The sequence below is a fragment of the Saccopteryx leptura genome, chromosome 4, assembly GCF_036850995.1.
Source record: "Saccopteryx leptura isolate mSacLep1 chromosome 4, mSacLep1_pri_phased_curated, whole genome shotgun sequence".
Taxonomy (NCBI): domain Eukaryota; kingdom Metazoa; phylum Chordata; class Mammalia; order Chiroptera; family Emballonuridae; genus Saccopteryx; species Saccopteryx leptura.
In genome coordinates, this window is record NC_089506.1 from 23,665,148 (window position 1) to 23,686,075 (window position 20,928).

General features: G+C 39.4%; 1 protein-coding gene across 1 annotated transcript in view; it reads right to left on the bottom strand.

Annotated features, from left to right (window-relative positions):
* TEX15 (testis expressed 15, meiosis and synapsis associated) overlaps positions 1-18,281 on the bottom strand; it is a 58,175-nt gene extending 39,894 nt beyond the window's left edge. The window contains exons 1-3 of the mRNA XM_066383547.1: positions 18,218-18,281; positions 4,187-4,337; positions 2,630-2,795 (exon numbers count right to left, since the gene is read on the bottom strand). Of these exons, the coding sequence (XP_066239644.1) occupies positions 2,630-2,795; positions 4,187-4,319 (299 nt within the window). The 5' untranslated portion in view covers positions 4,320-4,337; positions 18,218-18,281. The remainder of the gene's footprint in view (positions 1-2,629; positions 2,796-4,186; positions 4,338-18,217) is intronic.
* Positions 18,282-20,928: the final 2,647 nt, after the last annotated feature.

Genomic DNA, 20,928 nt, shown 5'->3' on the forward strand with positions numbered 1-20,928 from the left:
TAAAACAAGGACCAAACTGACACAAACAAGGCCATGACCTCAAGAATGCAGTTTTCCTTTTACGCATCAAGACCAGCTTGAGTTTCTTAACTCTTCAGAACCTCTCTCGAGACTCTTAAGAAGAATAATCAATCCCTCATCTGTGCATCTATGTCTTTATTATACCATTATATTTTATATTTAGCTGGACATCTCCATTAGAATGGAAATTCTTTAAGGCTGAGGAGAAACCATTTTTCTGAGGGTATCAAATACAGTATTCTCTACTTGTAGCCGGGAATCTGCATCCAAGGAGGGTCGGCTGTAGCTGGTGAGGATTTCTGACTGCCGAGGTGACCAGTGCCCTTAACCCCAACACTGGTCAAGGGTCCACTGCAACAGCTGACACGGTAGACACTCAAATGTCTAATGAACGATGAGGTACACAGACATTTGGATTAATATGTGTTGCTGCTTTCACACTTAAGGAGTGGTAGATGGAATGCAGGTAAGAAGTGGAAATTGGTATCTTTTTGGAGCTTTCTTTTGCTGAGACCACAGATTTATACACTCCTCTAAGGGGAGTGATAAAAAGAAAAGCCAGAGGCAGTCAACGTTATTACTACTTTCCATTTCAGTTTATTACTGTATTATTCTGCAACCATTCCTATTTACTTTCCCTTTTATTTTTCTTTTCTACCTGTGCCTTAAGACTACTGCAGGGCACTTCCTACCAACACTCATTTTTTTTTCCCCAACACTCATTTTTAAAAACATATAAAATTAGGTTAAATCAAAATTCAACCTACTTTAACAACTAAGTGAAAACTGTGTTGCCAGACCCAGTTTTATACTATGGACACAAAAACAAGTAAGATAAAACTCACAATGTAGCAGGGGAATCAGACAAAACCCATATACTATAGTTAGTCCTAGAAAGCCAGGTGAAAGTTCTGTGGGAAACTAGTGAGTTTGTTTAGCTGGGCAAGAAAGCAATATATCCTATACCTCTTGGTCAGTTAGAATGTCTAAATTAAAGTATCTTGTATTGTTAAGTAGCTGTTTAAACTTTTCTGTAACATTAACAAGGAAAAATGGTTGAAAATTAAGTGTTATGTGGTGGGGGAGGGCATTATGAAAGAGAACAAACTTTTTTTTCACTTTTAAAAAAATATGTATTATTAAAACAAGTTTAAAAAAATGTATTGATTGTTAGGAAGAAAGAAAGAGACAAAGAAATCAATTTGTTGCTCCACTTATTCATGTCGTCATTGGATGACTCTTGCATGTGCTCTGACTGGGGATCAAACCTGCGACTTTGGCATGCCTGTGAACAATGCTCTACCTAACCAATGGAGCTATGCTGCCAGGGCCCGGGAATTCACTTCTGATCAAACTGTTACTTCAATCAGAGAGAGGCATAATATATCCAGTCCATTCTACTTCTGCTCAAAACTTTGGTTTTTAGATGAAAGAATATGTCACCAACTAATTGTCATTTCTGTAAGTTCTCCCGAAATAACACTGAATGGGGCAGCATGTGTGAATCAAGAGGAATTAATTCTAAAACAAAAATAGAAACCCCAAACATTTCAAAATGAGTTCTCAGGGTAAGTCCATCAGCTTTCGAGATAAAAGCAGATTGGCGAAGGAGGCAAGTTCAGATAATGAAAAAGCTAAACTAAATTTTGTTCACATAAGATCTACAACTATAAATACAAAATATTTACTCTAAGAACTTTGCATATGCTCTGATTCTTATCAAAATAACATAATAGAATGTGCCTTCCCAAAAAGGAGAAAAGGTATTTTTAAAAAATTGTCAAAAAGCCCAGACAGGGTAGCTTAGTTGGTTAAAGCATCATCCTGATATGCCAAGGATGTGGGTTCAATCCCCAGTCAGGGCACATACAAGAATCAACCAATGAATGTATAAAAATATAAGTGGAATAACAAATTAATGTTTCTCTCTTTTTCTTCCTCTCTCTAAAATAAAAAAAAATAATAATTTGGTGTCAAAACAGTGTTTCTAGTGGAATGGTTAGAAAAAGGTACGATCCTGCCTAACTCAGTCTCTAAAGGGTTGAGTCAAGAAAGAAATGTTACTTTCTACATAGTTTAACTGCTGTTTTGTATTGCAGGAGGTACAGGGCATCTTCAAAATTACTCCTTAATGAATGTGCTGATTGCTGTACACTTCTGAAAACTTCAACAAGGTTAAAAAATTAGGGGTTAGGTTTAAAATATACCTAATGTATAAAAACTTACTAATGAATCTCACACTTAGCTTTTCACTACTACAAAAGGCTGTAAGGCAACCAAATAATGAATAAACAATCTGTACTTATTTTCTTAGTAATACATGTTTCTCAAACCTCAAATGGAAGAAATACCAAATTCATGTAAGACAGCGGTTCTCAACCTGTGGGTCGCGACCCCGGCGGGGGTCGAACGACCAAAACACAGCCATCAGAAATACATGTTTTATTTAAAAATGTGTTGTATAATAAATATGTATTTTCCGATGGCTTTAGGTGACCCCTGTTTTGGTCATTCGACCCCCGCCAGGGTCGCGACCCGCTGACGTAAGACTTCAGAGCAAAAACAAACAGAGGGAAACCTCAAACTTCTTTAGGTCACACTAACTCACCTCTTAGCAGTGAAGTTTCTTTCCAGATCCTCATTGTGAACCAGTTTTGTATCCCCAAACTGCCATGATGCCTGTAGGTCACACCTCTCATCAAGTCGGCACTGGTTAAGAGTGTCATGTATAAAACTATACTCTCTAGTATTGGTGAAACAAGGGGACAAGTAAACTAAAGAAAAAGAAAAAGACGAGACTGTATTTAAAATTACATCCTTGTACAATGACAACTGTGTATCTGATGTAAGACACAAAATAACCAAGTACTTGAGAGTTTCATTAACATCTAGAGGCAACAATCTATATCTAAGATTTTATAACAGTAATATAGACTTCCTACTCCCGATATAAATGCAAATATGAACCTTTAAAAGTCTGGCTGGAAAAAAAAAGTCTGGCTGGGTTGTTAAGTGGATAGAACGTCATCCCAGCACACTGAAGTCACGGGTTTGATCCCCATTCAGGGCACATATGAGAAGCAAAAAATGCATGCACAACTGAATGGAACGAAGTGGGACAACATATTGATATTTCTCTCTTGCCCTCCCCTCCTCTCTCTTAAATCAACAGGGGGGAAAAAAGCCTTATCAGATAATTCTGGTATTTGTTTTATCATTGTGCTGTCATCTGTTGATTAAATTTTCTCATTCAAGTTGAGATTTCCTGGGTGGTAGGTAAAGTAAGTAATTTATAAATCACAGCTCAGTCATTTCGGTATTGTCAAGATATCTCAGCCCTATCTGTTTGACTCGGTGGTAGAGCATTGGCCTGGCGTGTGGATGTCCCAGGTTCGATCCCCAGTCAGGGCACACAGAAGTGACCATCTGCTTCTCCACCTCTCCAACCTTCTCTCTCACTCTCTTCCCCTCTCACAGCCATGGCTTGATTGGTTCAAGCAAGTTGGCCTCGGGTGCTGAAGCTGGATCGTGGCCTCTGCCTCACGCACTAAAAAAATGGTTCCTGCTGAGCAACAGAGCAATGGCCCCAGATGGGCAGAGCATCGCCCACTAGTGGGCTTGCTGGGTGGATCCCAGTCAGGATGCATGCTGAAGTCTGTCTCGCTGCCTCCCCTCCTTTCACTAAAAAAAATTTAAAATATTAGGCCCTGGCCAGTTTGGCTCAGTGGTAGAGTGTCGGCCTGGCATGCAGAAGTCCCGGGTTCGATTCCCGGCCAGGGCACACAGGAGAAGCGCCCATCTGCTTCCCCACCCCTCCCCCTCTCCTTCCTCTCTGTCTCTCTCTTCACCTCCCACAGCAAGGCTCCATTGGAGTAAAGTTGGCCCGGGCGCTGAGGATGGCTCCATAGCCTCTGCCTCAGGCACTAGAATGGCCCTGGTTGCATACAGAGTAACGCCCCAGATGGGCACAGCATCGCCCCCTGGTGGGCATGCCTGGTGGATCCCGTTCGGGCGCATGCGGGAGTCTATCTGCCTCCCTGTTTCTAACTTCAAAAAAAATACAAAAAAAAATTTTTTTTTAAATATTAAAAAAAAACAAAACCCCAAGAATCAGAAAAATGTAGTAATAGTTACAAAATAACCCCATCTTTAACAGAAATATTACCTTTCTCAGCTGTCCTCCTGATCTTGGGAATGGTGAAGTTCTTCAAAGGATTGTCTTCTATACCAGTAACTAATTGAGGTTCATTGGTTGAGTTCATTTTCCACAGTGTCTTGTGTTTATCAGTCTCTTTCATATCCTTTTTTTTGGTAGCCTAAAATCAGCCCAAAGTTATTAAGCAAATGGTTAATAAATATACGAGGCAATGGAAGTAAAATCATCTAAAAGTTCTTACTTGGAATTAAGTAAAGATACATTCTTGGTCACACTCGCAACAGGTTTCAATCTCAATTTGCTTGGTTAAATATTTATTTTGTAGTTTCAAATAGACTTTTTCCTTGTAATTCATGCAATCGTAATTGGGTAACAAAAAGCCTCTGGGTTCCCGAAAAGCTTAATAACTTCCAAACACCAATTTTTTGCTAACATCTGAAAAAATCCCTGCCAAATTACTCTACTTCTTATAGTATTTTTTTAGACATTTCTGTGGATAGACAATATTCTCTAAATCAGAATCTCTGGCTTTAGAAGAAACTTATGAATGTTGTAAGCCAGCTATTGTATGACTATTCCAATAATTGATGGCCTAAAACAGTCACTCATTGACTGTTGTTTCTAAGTATCACTCTAGAACTGGTTTAAGACATCATCTATTGTCACACTAGTAATAGCAAATTCCTTCTCCTCTCTCCTTCTCTTCCCAAACTGCCCTCATCCCTACTGACTGATTAACCTTTCAGGTAAAACTCATATTGGTATTAAAGAAAAGGTAAGGAGCACACGTGCACATGAACATGTATTTTTCATACCATTTCATAATATAATTCATGGGCCCTCAGGTCTGTATCAACTGCTTAGCTCAAACGTTAGATCATAATCCAAAGTACGAGCTGTCAAAATTCCACAGACGGATCACAAAGGTTAAGATTCTACAGAAGGTTCATAAAGGATTTTCTAACCCCCACTCTTCCTTCTTCCCTTTCTGAAAGGTGATCTTGCAATTTCCCAATAAATCGTGGGTCACAATAGGGAATGGAAAGACACCTTTAGAAAGAGAAGAAAATCAGTCTCTCATCTAACCACACTGATTGACACTGGTGGTGTTGACTTCTAATAGGAATACATTTAAGATCTACCAGCTCCAGAGACAGCTACCAAGACTGCCGCAATCACCGAGTAGTTTTATAACGGGAGAAAGGGAGGACAATTTATTTAGAATGACTTATGTAACAAAAAACAAAATAATACAAAAACCTCTTCAATAAATCACGATCTCTACCTACAGCACACAAAGGTATACAATTATCAGTTGATTATACTTTACTTGAAGGGCCACATGCTGTGACAATCCTCAATATTGCTTTTAAATAAATTATATTTTAGGGAAGATAAATGATATTTCAGATGTATGGTTTCTTATAAAATGCTTCTCTAGTAGTAATAATGACTGATGGAATTCAATTTGTTCAGAAACGCTACCTCAAATTAAGACTAAAACAAGGACACCCACTATCATTGCTTCCTATAAACAGTATGCTAGAGGTGCTCACATTGATGAAAGGAAAAAAAGTACAAAGGAACTAAAAAGCTAAAGGGGTAAGAAAAACAGCTTGGGAATTTCTGGGAGTGAGGTTGTGTCTCACTTTGTAAAAGAAAACTCAGATCCAAATACTATAGACAGATTAAGAATGAGTTTTCCTTAGAAAGGCAAAAAATCGTAATAGTTCAAAGTTTGGTTCTACCATTAGTTAACAATGTTATAATATTCGGCAAAACACCTAACTTCTCTGCAACTAAGAATAACATCAAGTAACTCACATGGTCTCAGAATCTGATACCACAGTAACTGCACATAATTAACCATTAGTGTAACCCTGAAGCCTATACTACGATCCAAGTTACAGAGTTTTGTCAAGAAGCACAGTATTGTAAAGTTAACTATGTTACAAGGCAAGTGATGTTCGTTCTAATTCTAGCTCTGCAAACCAATTACTGGTAACCTTAGAGAAGTTACTAATTTCCTGTACAGTGTATTACTTTGTGTGCATTATTCAGACACAAATTAGTGGCAAAGGAATACATCCCTTTTATGTCAAGTAACCAAGTTGAAAGACTTAATCTTTTCAAAATCAATTTTAAAAGAATATTTGTACTTTGATTTCTAAGCCTATCATTAAAAATTAAAGACATGAATGGTTGAGATGTCTGGTAATAGATTAGTGATCACTAACTGAATCTGCAAAATCTTTTTACTTCATTACTAGTTACTATTAAAGAGTCTTTAATATAACAGTACTTTGTAAATAGAAATAAAAACCAAGCAGTACTTGGTGTTTCAATTGAGCTTAAGAGAGTCTCTGAGTTCTATTAATAAGATTTAACTACTATCAGTTATGAAAAAGGTTTCCTAACACAAGGCTACTCAGGATGACTATAGATACATGAAGCATTAATGAGTTCTCTTTCAAATTTTTCCACTAATCAGTTTGTTAACTTACCTTTAACATCTCTAAAAATCTGTTCTTTCTCTTTTTAACAAAAAGAAACAATCAATGCCTCAGTTTCAGGATTTTTCTGGCGAACAAGATTGTTCACTTTTAACTTTTTACTATTACCTTTTACTTGTACTAAATACTACTTTTTCCATTTATTTTTCATCCCTAAATATTCTGAAGTAAAAAAATGTCTATTTTAAAATAGTAAATAAATTTCTGTAACAAAATGTTATGCAGATATGGCAAAACCATTCCTCTTCTAGTCACCTCAGGGAAGAGTTCTGAAGACTGAATGATGACTAAGCAGCCTTAGAACTTTAGTCACAATCACATTCATTCTGAGTTCTTCAGAATTCTAACTAGTTGAAACGAGGACTTATTTCTAATAAACAAAAGGTTAAATCAGATCATACATTTGATGAACTAAATATACACTTAGTGAGATTAAGTTCACAAACTGTGTATTTCTTTTATGTGTTTATCTTCTAGTCCAAATTTTCATTTGATAGGACAGGTGTTGGTAAAGTATAACTTGTGTGCCTAATCCAGCTCGCTAACTAGTTTTTGTAGGGTCCACAAGATAAATGACTGAAAAGAAATGGAATAATATTTAATATCGCTTAAAAATTATATGAAACTCAAAGGTCCATAGTTTAATGGAACACAGACACACTCATTCATTTACCTACTGCTTATGGCTGTTTTCCTATTAGAAAGAGTACAGCTGAATAAATGTGACACAGACCCTATCATACACACAGACTAAAGTATTTACTATCTAGCCTTTTACAGAAAAAAAGCTTACCAACTCCTGCTATAGATAAAGCAACTGTGAAAGAACTGAAATAATAAAAACTAGGTCTGATGATACCCATTTCAGGGCTTTCTCTTTCTGCACTCCCACTGTCGCAATGACCTCTCCACTGTATTCTGCCTTTCATCCCTACCCACTATGCTCTCTCTATCCTGCTCAACAGCATTTAAACAGGCTCAAACCTGATTATTTATTTTTGACAGAGACAGAGTCAGATAGGGACAGATAGGGACGGACAGACAGGAAGGGAGAGAGATGAGAAGCATCAATTCTTTTTTTTTTTTTTTGAGAAGCATCAATTCTTCATTGTGGCATCTTAGTTGTTTGTTGATTGCTTGTTCATTGATTGTTTTCTCATATGTGCCTTGACGGGGGGGGGGTACAGCAGAGTGAGTGACCCCTTACTCAAGCCAGTGACCCTGGGCTCAAGCCAGCGACCTTGGGCTTCAAGCCAGCGATCTTTTGGCTCAAGCCAGCAACCACAGGGTCATGTCTACGATCCCACACTTAGGCTAGTGACTCTGCTCATGCTGGTGAACCTGCGTTCAAGCCAGCAACCTCGGGGTCTCGAACCTGGGTCCTCCACATTCCAGTCTTGCGCCCTATCCACTGCGCCACTGCCTGGTCAGGCTCAAACCTGATCATTTAAAAAACAAAATAAACAAAACCTGCCAGGGTCATATTAGCCCTAACCTAGGTCACTTCCTCCTTCCACCTCAGTCTTTAATTTCCACCACTGTTACTCTACCTAAATAACAATTTTCAGTCACCTATGTCCACATCAATCTCTTGTTAACGTTAGTACATTTATGGTTCATAACTTCCTCGGCCGAAGTTTGATACTCTTGACCAATCAGCTTTTCCTGAGTTTTGTGACTTCATAATCTTGACTTGACAGCCACTTTTCAGGTAGTGAGTGCTTTCTTAGTCTAATAACTCATCTTCCTTGATCTGGCCTTTATTTGTTGGGGACTAAAAGGCAACGGGGTCTTTGTAGTTTATATTTTGGGGGACTGAGGTGTGGGGAACTGGTAGTAAGCTGACAGTCTGCCCAATTCCCCACCTCACTTGTTCTGTGAAGTTGCTAAAGGCTATTTTGCTATGGTGCTGGATTGTTTATACTCAGCCTGCCCCCCATGTCCCGCGGAAAGACTGGAGGCAAGTTTCTTTTATCCTTTGTCTTGTGAAGTTAAGATGTTATATGTGGTGGGGGTTTTCTGCACTTGGTAGAATTCTTGGGTTGCCTTGGAAATGTGATCAGAGATCTCACTGATTTGCTAATGGCCTTATACTTTGCCCTATAAAGAAAGCAGGAAGTGGGGGTTGGGGAGGGGAGGGGCACAAAGAAAACCAGATAGAAGGTGACAGAAGACAATTTAACTTTGGGGGAGTGGTATACAGCACAATCAAATGTCAAAATAATCTAGAGATGTTTTCTCTCAACATATGTACCCTGATTTATCAATGTCACTGCATTAAATTTAATAAAAAAAAAAAAAAAAGAAAGCAGGAAGTGGATGTTGAGCACGCTCTGTTCTTGCCATCAGCATTGCAGAGGCCTCCCAAGCCCATCCTTTCACTCTAAGCCTATTTTCTTTTTTTTCCTTTTTTCTTTTTTCTTTCTTTCTTTATTTTTTTGTATTTTTCTGAAGCTGGAAACAGGGAGAGACAGTCAGACAGACTCCCGCATGCGCCCAACCGGGATCCACCTGGCGCGCCCACCAGGGGCGACGCTCTGCCCACCAGGGGGCGATGCTCTGCCCCTCCGGGGCATCGCTCTGTCGCGACCAGAGCCACTCTAGCGCCTGGGGCAGAGGCCAAGGAGCCATCCCCAGCGCCCGGGCCATCTTTGCTCCAATGGAGCCTTGGCTGCGGGAGGGGAAGAGAGAGACAGAGAGGAAGGAGGGGGGGGGGTGGAGAAGCAAATGCGCGCTTCTCCTATGTGCCCTGGCCGGGAATCGAACCCCGGTCCCCCGCACGCCAGGCCGACGCTCTACCGCTGAGCCAACTGGCCAGGGCCTAAGCCTATTTTCTTAATTCCGCACCATTCCCACTCAGGACCTAGAATTACTAGCTGTGCTGGTTCATGGCATATATTGTTGTTTTATTTATTTATTTATTTTTTTACTTACATAAGAAAATATTATCTTAAAACCTTTTTATCAAACTATCTTTGCAAACAATACAAATAGAACCTGTTGGTTTTAATTGGCATTTCTTTCACTATTAGTGAGGTTGAGTCACTGCATGTATTTTTTTTCTGTGGATCACTTGTTCCTTTCTCCATTTTTTTTCCAAGGTGGTCTTTTAATGACTTATAAGGACTCTATATAGAGAGAAATTAGTTTTTAACTTGTTATAAGTGTTGTAGTATTTTTGTTCTCTGTGTTTTTAGCATTTCCTCCCATAGCAGAACTTTAATTTTTAAAAAATAGTTTTATTTAGAAAATTAAATTCAAAGGGGTAACACTGATCAGTAAGGCTACATAGGTTTCAGGTAAACATTTCTATAGCATTTGAACTGTTATGTTCTGTACCTATCACTCAAAGTCAAATCATTTTCCATCTCCGTATATTTATCCCTCTTCACTCCTTCCTTCCCCAACCCCTCCCCCAGTAACCACTTCACTTTTATCCATGTCCACGAGTCTCATTTTATCTCCCACCTCTGTGTGAAATCATATAGTTCTTAGCTTTTTCTGATTTATTTCACTCAGTATAATGCTCTCAAGGTCCATCCATGTTGTCATAAATGGCAATATGACATCATTTCTAATGGCTGAGTAGCAGAACTTTAATTTTTCTGTTGTCTAATTTCTCAGTCTTTTTTTTTTAATTTAATTTTTATTTTTATTTATTCATTTTAGAGAGGAGAGGGAGAGACAGAGAGAGACAGAGAGAGAGAAGGGGGGAGGAGCTGGAAGCACCAACTCCCATATGTGCCTTGACCAGGCAAGCCCAGGGTTTTGAACTGGCGACCTCAGCATTTCCAGGTCGACACTTTATCCACTGCGCCACCACAGGTCAGGCCTCAGTCTTTTATTACACCGATTTTTATACTATCACTAACAGTGTATGAGAGTTCTATTTGCTCCATATCCTGACTTGATATTGGCAGACTTGAATTTTTGCCAGTCTGATGGATGAAAATGGTATCTCGTTGTGATTATTTTGCATTTCTCTGATTTGTGATGATACTGACCATCTACTGAGTAAAGTATTATATTTATTGGCCATTTGTGTTTTCACATCTGTGAAATGCCTGTTCAAGTGTATTAACTACTTTTCTATAAGGCTATTTATTCTACGTATTTGCAAGAAATCTTTTCGAGATACTAACACTTCACCCACTACACATGTTGCAAATAATTCCCCCCACTTTTTAAACTTGTCTTTTCACTTTTTGAACAGAAATAACTTTAATGTAATCAAAGTTATGAAGTTTTCCTTTACATTTAGTGCTTTCTTTTTTGCTTCTGAGCAACTTTAAGAATTCTCCCAAAGGTCCCCATATTCCTTTCTACAAGTTTTAAATACCAAAAAAGAAGAAAAAAATTGTTTTATAGTTTTGCCTTCCACCTTTAAATTTTGTGTGTGTGTGTGTGTGTGTGTGTGTGTGTGTGTGTGAAAGAGAGAGAGACACACACAGAGACAGGAAGGGAGAGAGATGAGAAGCATCAACTCCTAGTTGCAACACCTTAGTTGTTCATTGCTTGCTTTCTCTTATGTGCCTTGACCAGGGGGCTCCAGCCAGGCCAGTGTCCCTTTACTCAAGCCAGCAACCTTTGGGCTCATGCCATTGAACATGAGTCACATCTATGATCCTGCACATAAGCTGGTGAGCCCACATTCAAGCCGGATGACCCCACGCTCAAGCTGGCAACCTCAGGGTTTCAAATCTGGGTCCTCAGTGTCCCTGGCCGAAACTCTTATCTTCTGTACCACTGCCTGGTCAGGCCCACCTTCAAGTCTTTAACCTGCCTGAAATTCATTTTGTCTAAGGTAAGTAAGAGGGGTTCAATTTTTCCACGTAAATACCAAACTTTGTTGGCATTTGTTTGAACAATCTTTCCTTTCCCTATTTAAAATACCAACTCTGACATAATTCAACTTGACATATATGCATGAATTCTAGGCTCTTTGCTCTGTTTTACAGTTTTTTCATCCTTGCACAAATACCATATTATAAATAACCTTGGTATCTATTTGGGCATAACCAAAATAAAAGGAAAAACAAATCTTGTTCTTCCAAAGCATCTTTGCTCTTATGTACACATTTTATTTTATTTTTTTCTTTCTCTTTATTTTTTTTCATTATGTACACATTTTAAAATAAGGTTGTTTGATAATAAATCTTGTTTAGGTTTTAACTGAAATTTCATTGGCTCTATTGATTAATTTTGAGAGAAATGACATTATATCTTAAGTCTTCCTATCTGTGAACATGGTATATCTCTCTACTTATTCATGTCATTAATATCTTTCACTAAAGTTTTATAATTTTTTTCCCATGAGGGTTTTGCATGGTTTAAAGAATTTATTCTAAGGTACATTACAATGTTTAAATTACTATACATACATGGTATCTTTAAAAGTTATTTTTTTACTCACTATTATTATGTTTAAAATGATAATAATAATGGCTAACATTTTTCTGTAACACTACATAACAGACACTTATCGAAGTGGGTTAGATACATATTAATCAATTTAATCCTTATAATATCCCTATGAGATACCTTTATTTTAAATTTAAAAAGAGCAGGTAAGTTCAATAATGTGCCCAAGGGCAGAGAGGTAGGAAGTACTGAATCTGGAACTCAAAAGCTAGATAATAATGACTTAAGTTTTGTTTCTTCCTTTGCATTCCTTTTACCATTTGTTTCTTGTGCTTGCCTTACTCTGTTGATTAGGAATTCTACTGTATGTCAAATCTGTCAAAATAGCTGTCCTCCATTATATGTGTAAGGTTGGTTCTAGGACTTCCACTTGTACCAAAATCTGTAGATGCTCAAGTCCCTTACATAAAATGGCATAGCATGTGTTTATAACCTTCACATATCCTCCCATATACTTTAAATCATCTCTAGATTACTTAAAATAACAATGTAAATGTTATGTAAATCACTATTACGCTGTATTGTTTAGAGAATAATGATAAGAAAACAAAAAGTCTGTACATGTTCATTCAGTACAGATGCAACCATCCTCGGACTAACTATGGAGTATACGTCAGCAACATGACATTTTTTCCTAATACTTTTGAGCCATATTTGGTTAAAGCTGGGAATACAGAACCCACAGATGGAGCGCTGACTGTGTAAGTGATAATGACAGGTGTCTTAACCTTTTCCCTCATTTTAATTTAATATTTTATTAAGTGAGAGGTGGGGAGGCAGAGAGATAGACTCCCATATGCACCCTGACCAGGATCCATCTGGCAAGCCCCCTATCAGGGGATGCTCTACTCATTTGGGGCTGTTGCTCTGTTGCTCAGCAACCGAACTATTTTTAGTACCTAAGACAAGGCCATTGAGCCATCTTCTGTGCCCAGGACCAACTTGCTCGGACCATTTGAGTCACAGCTGGGGGAGGAGAGAGAGTGTGAGAAAGAGAGAGAAGAAAGGGAGAGTGATGGGGAAGCAGACAGTCGCTTCTCCTGTGTGCTCTGAATGGGACTTGAATCTGGGACTTCCACATGCTGGGCCAATGCTCTACTGCTGAGCCAACTGGCCAGGACCCTTTTCCCTCATTTTGAGGGCAATGTTTTAATGTCTTTAGAATTGAGTGATCAATTTTTTGGTCAACATACTGTATCAGGTTAAATTTTCATGGGTAAAAAATTCCAGACTGACTGCTATTTTCTCTCAGCACTTTGAAGATATGATCCCACTGCTCACTGCCATCCGCTAGTCATATTAAGAAATCATGTTCAGGAGAAGACTGGCGGCAAAAAAAAAAAAAAAAAAGAAAGAAAAAAAAGAAATCGTGTTCAATTTAACTAACATTCATTTAGAGGCAATCTTTTTCTCTAGCAGCTTTTAAAACCTCCTCTTTGTCTCTGATGTTCTGCATTTTCAGCACGATGTCGTAGTTTTAAGTATCTCACGGACCTCTTTTATCTCAGGTTTGACATCTATGGCAGTTATACGAAATTCTCAGCAACTTTATCTTTGAATATGGTTCTATTTCCTGAGAACAAAACTTTTAGTTTTGTATGTTTAAACTTCTATCTTTATTCTTCCATTTTCTTAACCTCTAATTCATATTTTTCCATCTCTTCCTTAGGCTGCTGTAATGCTGGCGGCCAAGGCCAGGCAGGTTCACACTGGATCCAGGCAGATGGTAGAGGAACTGCAGAGCCAGAAAGAGTAGGGTCATTCCCATTTATTAGATTCTTGCAACGGCGGGTGAGCAAACAGGCAGGGGGAAACCTCTTCTCACAGTGGTGGCAAGGTATGTGCCGAATGGCCCCTCAAAGTGGCAGGCAAGCAATCCGCGCCAAGGGAGAGCACCATAGCCTTACACAGACTGTACACACTTGGCGCTGCCACATGCTCATGCACTAATCATGGCAAGTGCAAGCGAGCAAGCCTAATACAGCTGTTTTCCCTACAGACGCATTCTCAATGGTGGATTTAAAATCAATAAAGTTGATTTCATAGGCCCACGCATGCACGCACAGACACAGGATAGGGGAGAGATAATGAGGTATCTGGGTTTGCTTAAAAATTATAGTTTATAAAGTCCCTGGCCGGTTGGCTCAGTGATAGAGCATCAGCCTGGTGTGCAGGAGTCCTGGGTTCGATTCCCGGCCAGGGCACACAGGAGAAGTGCCCATCTGCTTCTCCCCCTCTCCTTCCTCTCTGTCTCTCTCTTCCCCTCCCGCAGCCAAGGCTCCATTGGAGCAAAGTTTGCCCGGGCGCTGAGGATGGCTCTGTGGCCTCTGCCTCAGGCGCTAGAAGGGCTTTGATTGTGGCAGAGCGACCCCCAAGATGGGCAGAGCATTGCCCCCTGGTGGGCGTGCCGGGTGGATCCTGGTCGGGCGCATGCGGGAGTCTGTCTGACTGCCTCCCCGTTTCCAACTTCGGAAAAAAAAAAAATTATAGTTTATAAATGAAGCCTGATGAGGGTTCATTACTGGAGTCTATTTCACTTGTGCTTCAATAATAAAAATATGAGTGATTAAATGTGTATAAATTATCTTTGAAAGAAATTAATAATAACATTAGTTGCCTACAGAGAAAGGGACACTTGGTGGTTTAGGAATGAGAAGGGGAGCAATTTATCAGTTTATATCTTTATTACTTTTATATTTTTGTCTTTGTAAATGTATAACCTTTTAAAAAATGAAAAGCATCCATTCATTATAGCAACAAAAATATAAAATACTTAAAAATAAACTTAAGAAATGGCCTGGTGTGGGGAAGCTGGTCTCCCCAGCATTCGTCAAGAGCCTGCAGAAGACAGTCAGTGCAGACAGGTCCGATACGTCAGACCCGGCCACGCACGACTAAGGGAAACAGACCAGGGATGGTATGCATCGCCTTATATACTGATAATGCTACCCCTACTTTTTGTGATCATGGCTCGGTGCCACTTTGGTGTGGTTTTACTATTAAAGGCCCGCGCACCGTGTTGGGCTGCTGCTGTTCCCACGCAGTACTCGTCCGGCTGCCGCTGCCGCTGCCGATACGCACGTCCTGTCTGCCTGGAGCTGCGCGCGTCCCTTTCCAGCTCTCAGCCCCTCGCAGCCTTCCCGTCCTGTCCTTTGCCTCTGAGCCCGGACCTGAGCCCTGAGCTTGTATAAAGATGTCTAAAAGACTCTGCGGCTCAGAAGATTTGCTTAAAGGGGAATACGCATACTTTATTTTTGAGAGTACTTCTAAACTGTGAGTATGCAAAACCTTTCTACATTGTCTCTAAAGTTGATTCAATCTCCAAGTTGACGGAAATAAGAATAAAGATCATTTGGAAAAAGAAACAGAATGATCAAGGAAATTCTGAGGTAGTAATTGGGGAAAGTTTTACTTAATAGTTATGGCAATTATAATTAGCTGGGTATACTACAACTGAATTATATTTAGGTTCTAGTAATAAAAAAGGGGATAATGAATAATTGACATTTAAAACTATAGCACTGGGACAAAAATGTACAATGGAACTGTTAGGAAAAGGAGCAAAAAATACCACAGAATTTTGAAGATGCTAATTAATGTTGGTATTTGGAATTAGTGGGGAATCTACAGTATTGAAACAAATACCAGGACAATTGGAAAACAAAAACGCAAAGCTGTATCTCCTAACACCAAAACAAATTCCAAATGGATCGCTCCACATCTCAGTTAGAACAAAAGACTTGAAAGAGCCAAGAGAAGAAAAAGCACATGTAACCAATAATAAAAGAAAAAATACTCAATTAGAGAACCACTAAAACCGCAATGAGGTATTTTTTCCCGTACCTCTCAGATCGGCAAAAATTTAAGTCTGACAATATCAAATGCTATACAGATACAGAGCAACCAGACTTCTCACACACTTTTAGTGATCATATAAATCGGTATAGCCAATTTAGGGAAAAAAGAAGTCAAGTGAAGAAATAAAATGGAGTCACTATAGTAGTGCTGCTAAATTACTAAAATCAAGTCGGCTGAGGCACGAGGGGATGATTCTGTTCTTGTTTTAACGAGCCTAGGAACTTAGACTTTTGAACGTTCTGGTTCTGCACATATCATATATCCAGAGCACCTGGTAGCTATTATCCAGACGGCCATTCGTTTACAGGATTACCATCTCCTTCCAGAGGCTAAAATGCAGGACTGGTTCTTCTCGAGAACGTGCCTTTGACTGTAAGAACTCTCAGCTCTTCCTCCTTCTTTGGAACACTGTGAGTGTTGCCGAGTAGTGTTTCTACTTGGCAAGCCCTAACACCCTTAAATAAATCTGTTTTTTATTTAAAAAAACATTTCTTTCTAGCTAAAGCCTCCAGACTCTTAAGTTCATTGGACGGGGGGAAAAAAAATCTAAGTTCTCAGATCTGTATGCAAGTAGCTCAGGGTAACCTGGCTTGAGAGCTCACAGTCTTGTGACTTACCAATTCAGCTTCTCACTTTCCTTCCAAATGGTCTTTATGAAATGGGCTTGAAAAAGGATTTTTTAAAAGTCCTTATAGTAGAGAAATGTCTCTGGACAAGAACTGAACAGACTTGGGTTTCTTGTTCTGATTCTGGCACTGTCCGTTCCCAAGCTTTCCTCTTCCCATCAGTCTGCAGCGAGGCTGAAAACTGCATTGTCAACTCTAAAACATCTTGCCTCCTTCTAGACCTGGCCCTCTCTCTATGATTTTCAGGCTCTATTTATTTACATTTTCTCTGCGATTCCGCATACAGGCTTATCCAAGAAATAGTATATGGTATGTAAGTTGATGCCATAAAAGTTCCATAGCTTCATAAGCTCAAGAGCCCCGATTCCTCCCCTCACTTTCAAACTACTTAGGAAACTTACATGCCTAGGGTACTTCTGCCTAGGACTAGGGCTCTTCGGTTTTCTGAAACGCCAACAGTTAGTCAATCTCCATCCTCGGAGATCTTTTGTTTTTAGAATCAACCAAATATAACTTAAAAGCCACCCGAATAATACAAGGGTGACCAAAATGGGGCAATACTACTTTTTATTAAACATGTAAAAATCTGGCTACAAAATAATTAAGTTTCTTTCTTTTCTTCAATTTATTTCCTTTTTTGTTACTCTTTTTTATTTTTTAAAAATATTTTCAATTACAGATGACAATCAATATTATATTAGTTTCAGGTGTACTGCAATGTGGTTAGGCATCTATCGATACATAACTGACAGACTGATCCCTCTGACAAGTCTAGTATCCCTGACATAAGTATTACAGTATTTTTCATTATCTTCCCTATGCTGTACTTTGCAATCCCATGCCAAGTTTCTCTTCCTGCTTATGTACTGGTTCAAAAGGCAATTCTAAATCTTGAATGCCACCAATGTTCTAAGCAATATTTGCATATTGGCCTGACTTTCCTAATTAGGTATTCAAAGATTCAATACCTATGCTAAATTAAGGTCAATTGTGTATAGACAATCTTTTCCACTGGACGATAATTTACCCATTATTCTATCTTCTGTACCAACCAAAGCTCCTTATAAAATAAGCACCTAATAAATATTTACTACAAAGGATAAGTTATGTACATACTTTATAAGTATTCCAATGTGTAAAAAACTACATTGTGTGTGTGTGTGTGTGTGACAGAGAAACAGAGAGAGGGACAGATAGGGCTAGACAGGAAGGGAGAGAGATGAGAAGCATCAATTCTTCATTGAGGCCCCTTAGTTGTTCATTGACTGCTTTCCCATATGTGCCTTGACTGGGGGGCTACAGCAGAGTGAGTGATCCCTTGCTCTCAATCCAGCAACCTATGGTTCAAGCCAGTGACCATGGGGTCATGTCTATGATCCCATGCTCAAGCCAGCGACCTCAGCGTTTTCAAAGTGGGTCCTCTGCATCCCAGTTCAATGCTCTATCTACTGTGCCACCGCCTGGTAAGGCATAAAATACAGATATTCTTGATGCATCTTTTTAAATGCCAAGTTATTTATACATCAATTGTAAGGTGGTAGTAGTGCTCACTCAAAGTGGGTTGAAACAAATCAATACAGTAAAAGTAATAGCGGTAGGAAAACCATTGCTCAAATACTTACCACTCTTCAATGAAATCTACCATCACATGATGACAATCAGGGCTCAGTCCATCCACAGAGTGACAAAGAAGTATCTACCAAAAAAGGAAAAGGGAAGAATACATAGAGAATTATGAGTGGTCCAAAAAATCTCTTTACTGTCCTCTCTGTTCATCTTTTTCTCCTGATTTCTGCTCCCCTTTAACTCCTGTTTCATTATTGGGGATGGGAGGGGTCTGTTTCCTGCATGTCCCAGTGTCTACACTCTCATACCCTTCCATTCTCTTCTCCCCTCTCGCTCCTCTTTTCTCATTAAGTCCTCTTCCTCTTCCCTTCAGTGCATTCTCATCCGCTATTCAGAATCAGCTCACCACTTGTATGTAGCCATTAGTAGAAAAAAATGACCTTGTAACACGGGTGAACTTGCTCCCAGATTTTTATATATTGCAAAGAAAACCCCTCCAAAAAGCCCACACTAAACACTAAGTAACTGCTCGTTTGAATTAACAGTCACTGTTTACAGTTATGATACATCCTATGCACTGGTTAGGTAATTTATATACAGTATCTCATTTAATCTTCACTGACTGGTAGTATTACTCCCATTTTTCAGATGAGAAAACGTCGAGACCCAGAAAGTTTAAGAAACTTGCCTAAAGTTACCCAACTAAGTTGCTTTTCAAGTCCAACCCTTGATGTCTGTATTCTAAGCTACCATATCATCTCAACCAGTTCTTAAGTTTCTTTTTAGTGGCGTTTAAATCTTAACTCTGATGTATGTACCATGGAAACAATAATTAGTCCAAATCTTAATGACCTGTTATAACTAACTTCATGTTTATGTCCCGATTTCAGTATAATATTACTCATTCCTTGATTTCAGAATAATACTAAATACCACAATATTACTGACTTCCTCGTAAAATCTATACGGGTACTAATCCATATATTAAAATGTTGCACATGCTTTAAGAAAAGGTACTTTTGGCCTGACCTGTGGTGGTGCAGTGGATAAAGCGTCGACCTGGAAATGCTGAGGTCGCCGGTTCAAAACCCTGGGCTTGCCTGGTCAAGGCACATATGGGAGTTGATGCTTCCAGCTCCTCCCCCCTTCTCTCTCTCTCCTCTCTCTCCCTCTCTGTCTCTCTCTCTCCCTTTCTCTCCTCTCTAAAAAATGAATAAATAAAATAAAATTAAAAAAAAAAAAAAAGAAAAGGTACTTTTTATTTGTGAAACATCCAGAAAAGTTTAGGACTGCCTCAAAATTCTAGATTCTTTCTTCTCTCCAAGTTAAGCATTCAAGAAAAATTTTAAATAGGTATTTAAAATTGACACTGTAGATCCATTTTCAAAATAAAATATCATTATGACACATTTTAAAACTCAGTATAAACAAAAGAACACTGCATCCTTTGCTGCAGTGCTTTCATGAAGTGTCACTGCCCAAGAGATTCAAAGAATTAAAAGCAGAGATAAAAAAAATCAAGGTAATTATACTCATGAAATCTATGGGTAATAAGGATGAGAGACTGGCATATAATGAAATGACAAATAACTTGGGAACTAGAAATTCTGAGCAATTTGATAGTGATAGTCTATATCCTTCAGAAATTACATGATGTGAGCTGGCATTCACTAAGAATATCAATAATAGTATAAAATATTTAGTGATAATTGTATGGGTTAATATGTACATTTGAAAATTGATTAGTGGTATTTGCATGTCTTTTATAGTTACAGTAAGTTAAAGAACAATATTTAAGTCGGTACATAAAAAGAATCTGAAGCAAACTTGTAAATTAATGTATAGCTGGCATGTATAAGAAACATATATGGCCCTGTTCAGTTGGCTCAGTGGATAGAGCATCAGCCTGGCATATGGATGTCCTGGGTTCAATTCCTGGTCAGGGTACATAGGAAAAATGACCATCTGCTTCTCTTCCCCCTCACTCTCCCTCCCCCTTCTCCCTCTTCTCCTCTCGTCAGTAGTTCGATTGGTTAGAGCGTTGGCCCCAGGCACTGAGTATAGCTCCGCTGATTCAAGCATTGGCCCCAGACGGGTTGCACGGTAGATCCTGGTTGGGATGCATGTGGGAGTCTGTCTATATCCCTCCTCTCACTTAAAAAAAATAGGTATGAGGACATAAAAGTGACAAACTGTCTTTTAATTTGATCATGAAAATCATTCAAGGAAGGATGTTAATACAAAGACACTTCCATGGGGGTGTTTCTTGGCTTTCTGGAACAAAAAATCAGTGGCAAACAAAACCTCTGGAATAGGACAAAAAATATGGCTATGGGGACATTGAAATTACAGAGCAACACTATAGGTTTTCACAGAAGGTACTGATTTGGCAAGCCTTTCCCCAAATCTGTGGGAGATATGGCATTAAAAGAAAACTAAAAACTGGCCCTGGCCAGTTGGCTCAGCGGTAGAGCGTCGGCCTGGTGTGTGGGGGACCCGGGTTCGATTCCTGGCCAGGGCACATAGGAGAAGCGTCCATTTGCTTCTCCACCCCCACCCCCTCCTTCCTCTCTGTCTCTCTCTTCCCTTCCCGAAGCCAAGGCTCCATTGGAGCAAAGATGGCCCGGGCGCTGGGGATGGCTCCTTGGCCTCTGCCCCAGATGCTAGAATGGCTCTAGTCGCAGCAGAGCAACACCCCGGAGGGGCAGAGCGTCGCCCCCTGGTGGGCAGAGCGTTGCCCCCTGGTGGGCGTGCCGGGTGGTTCCTG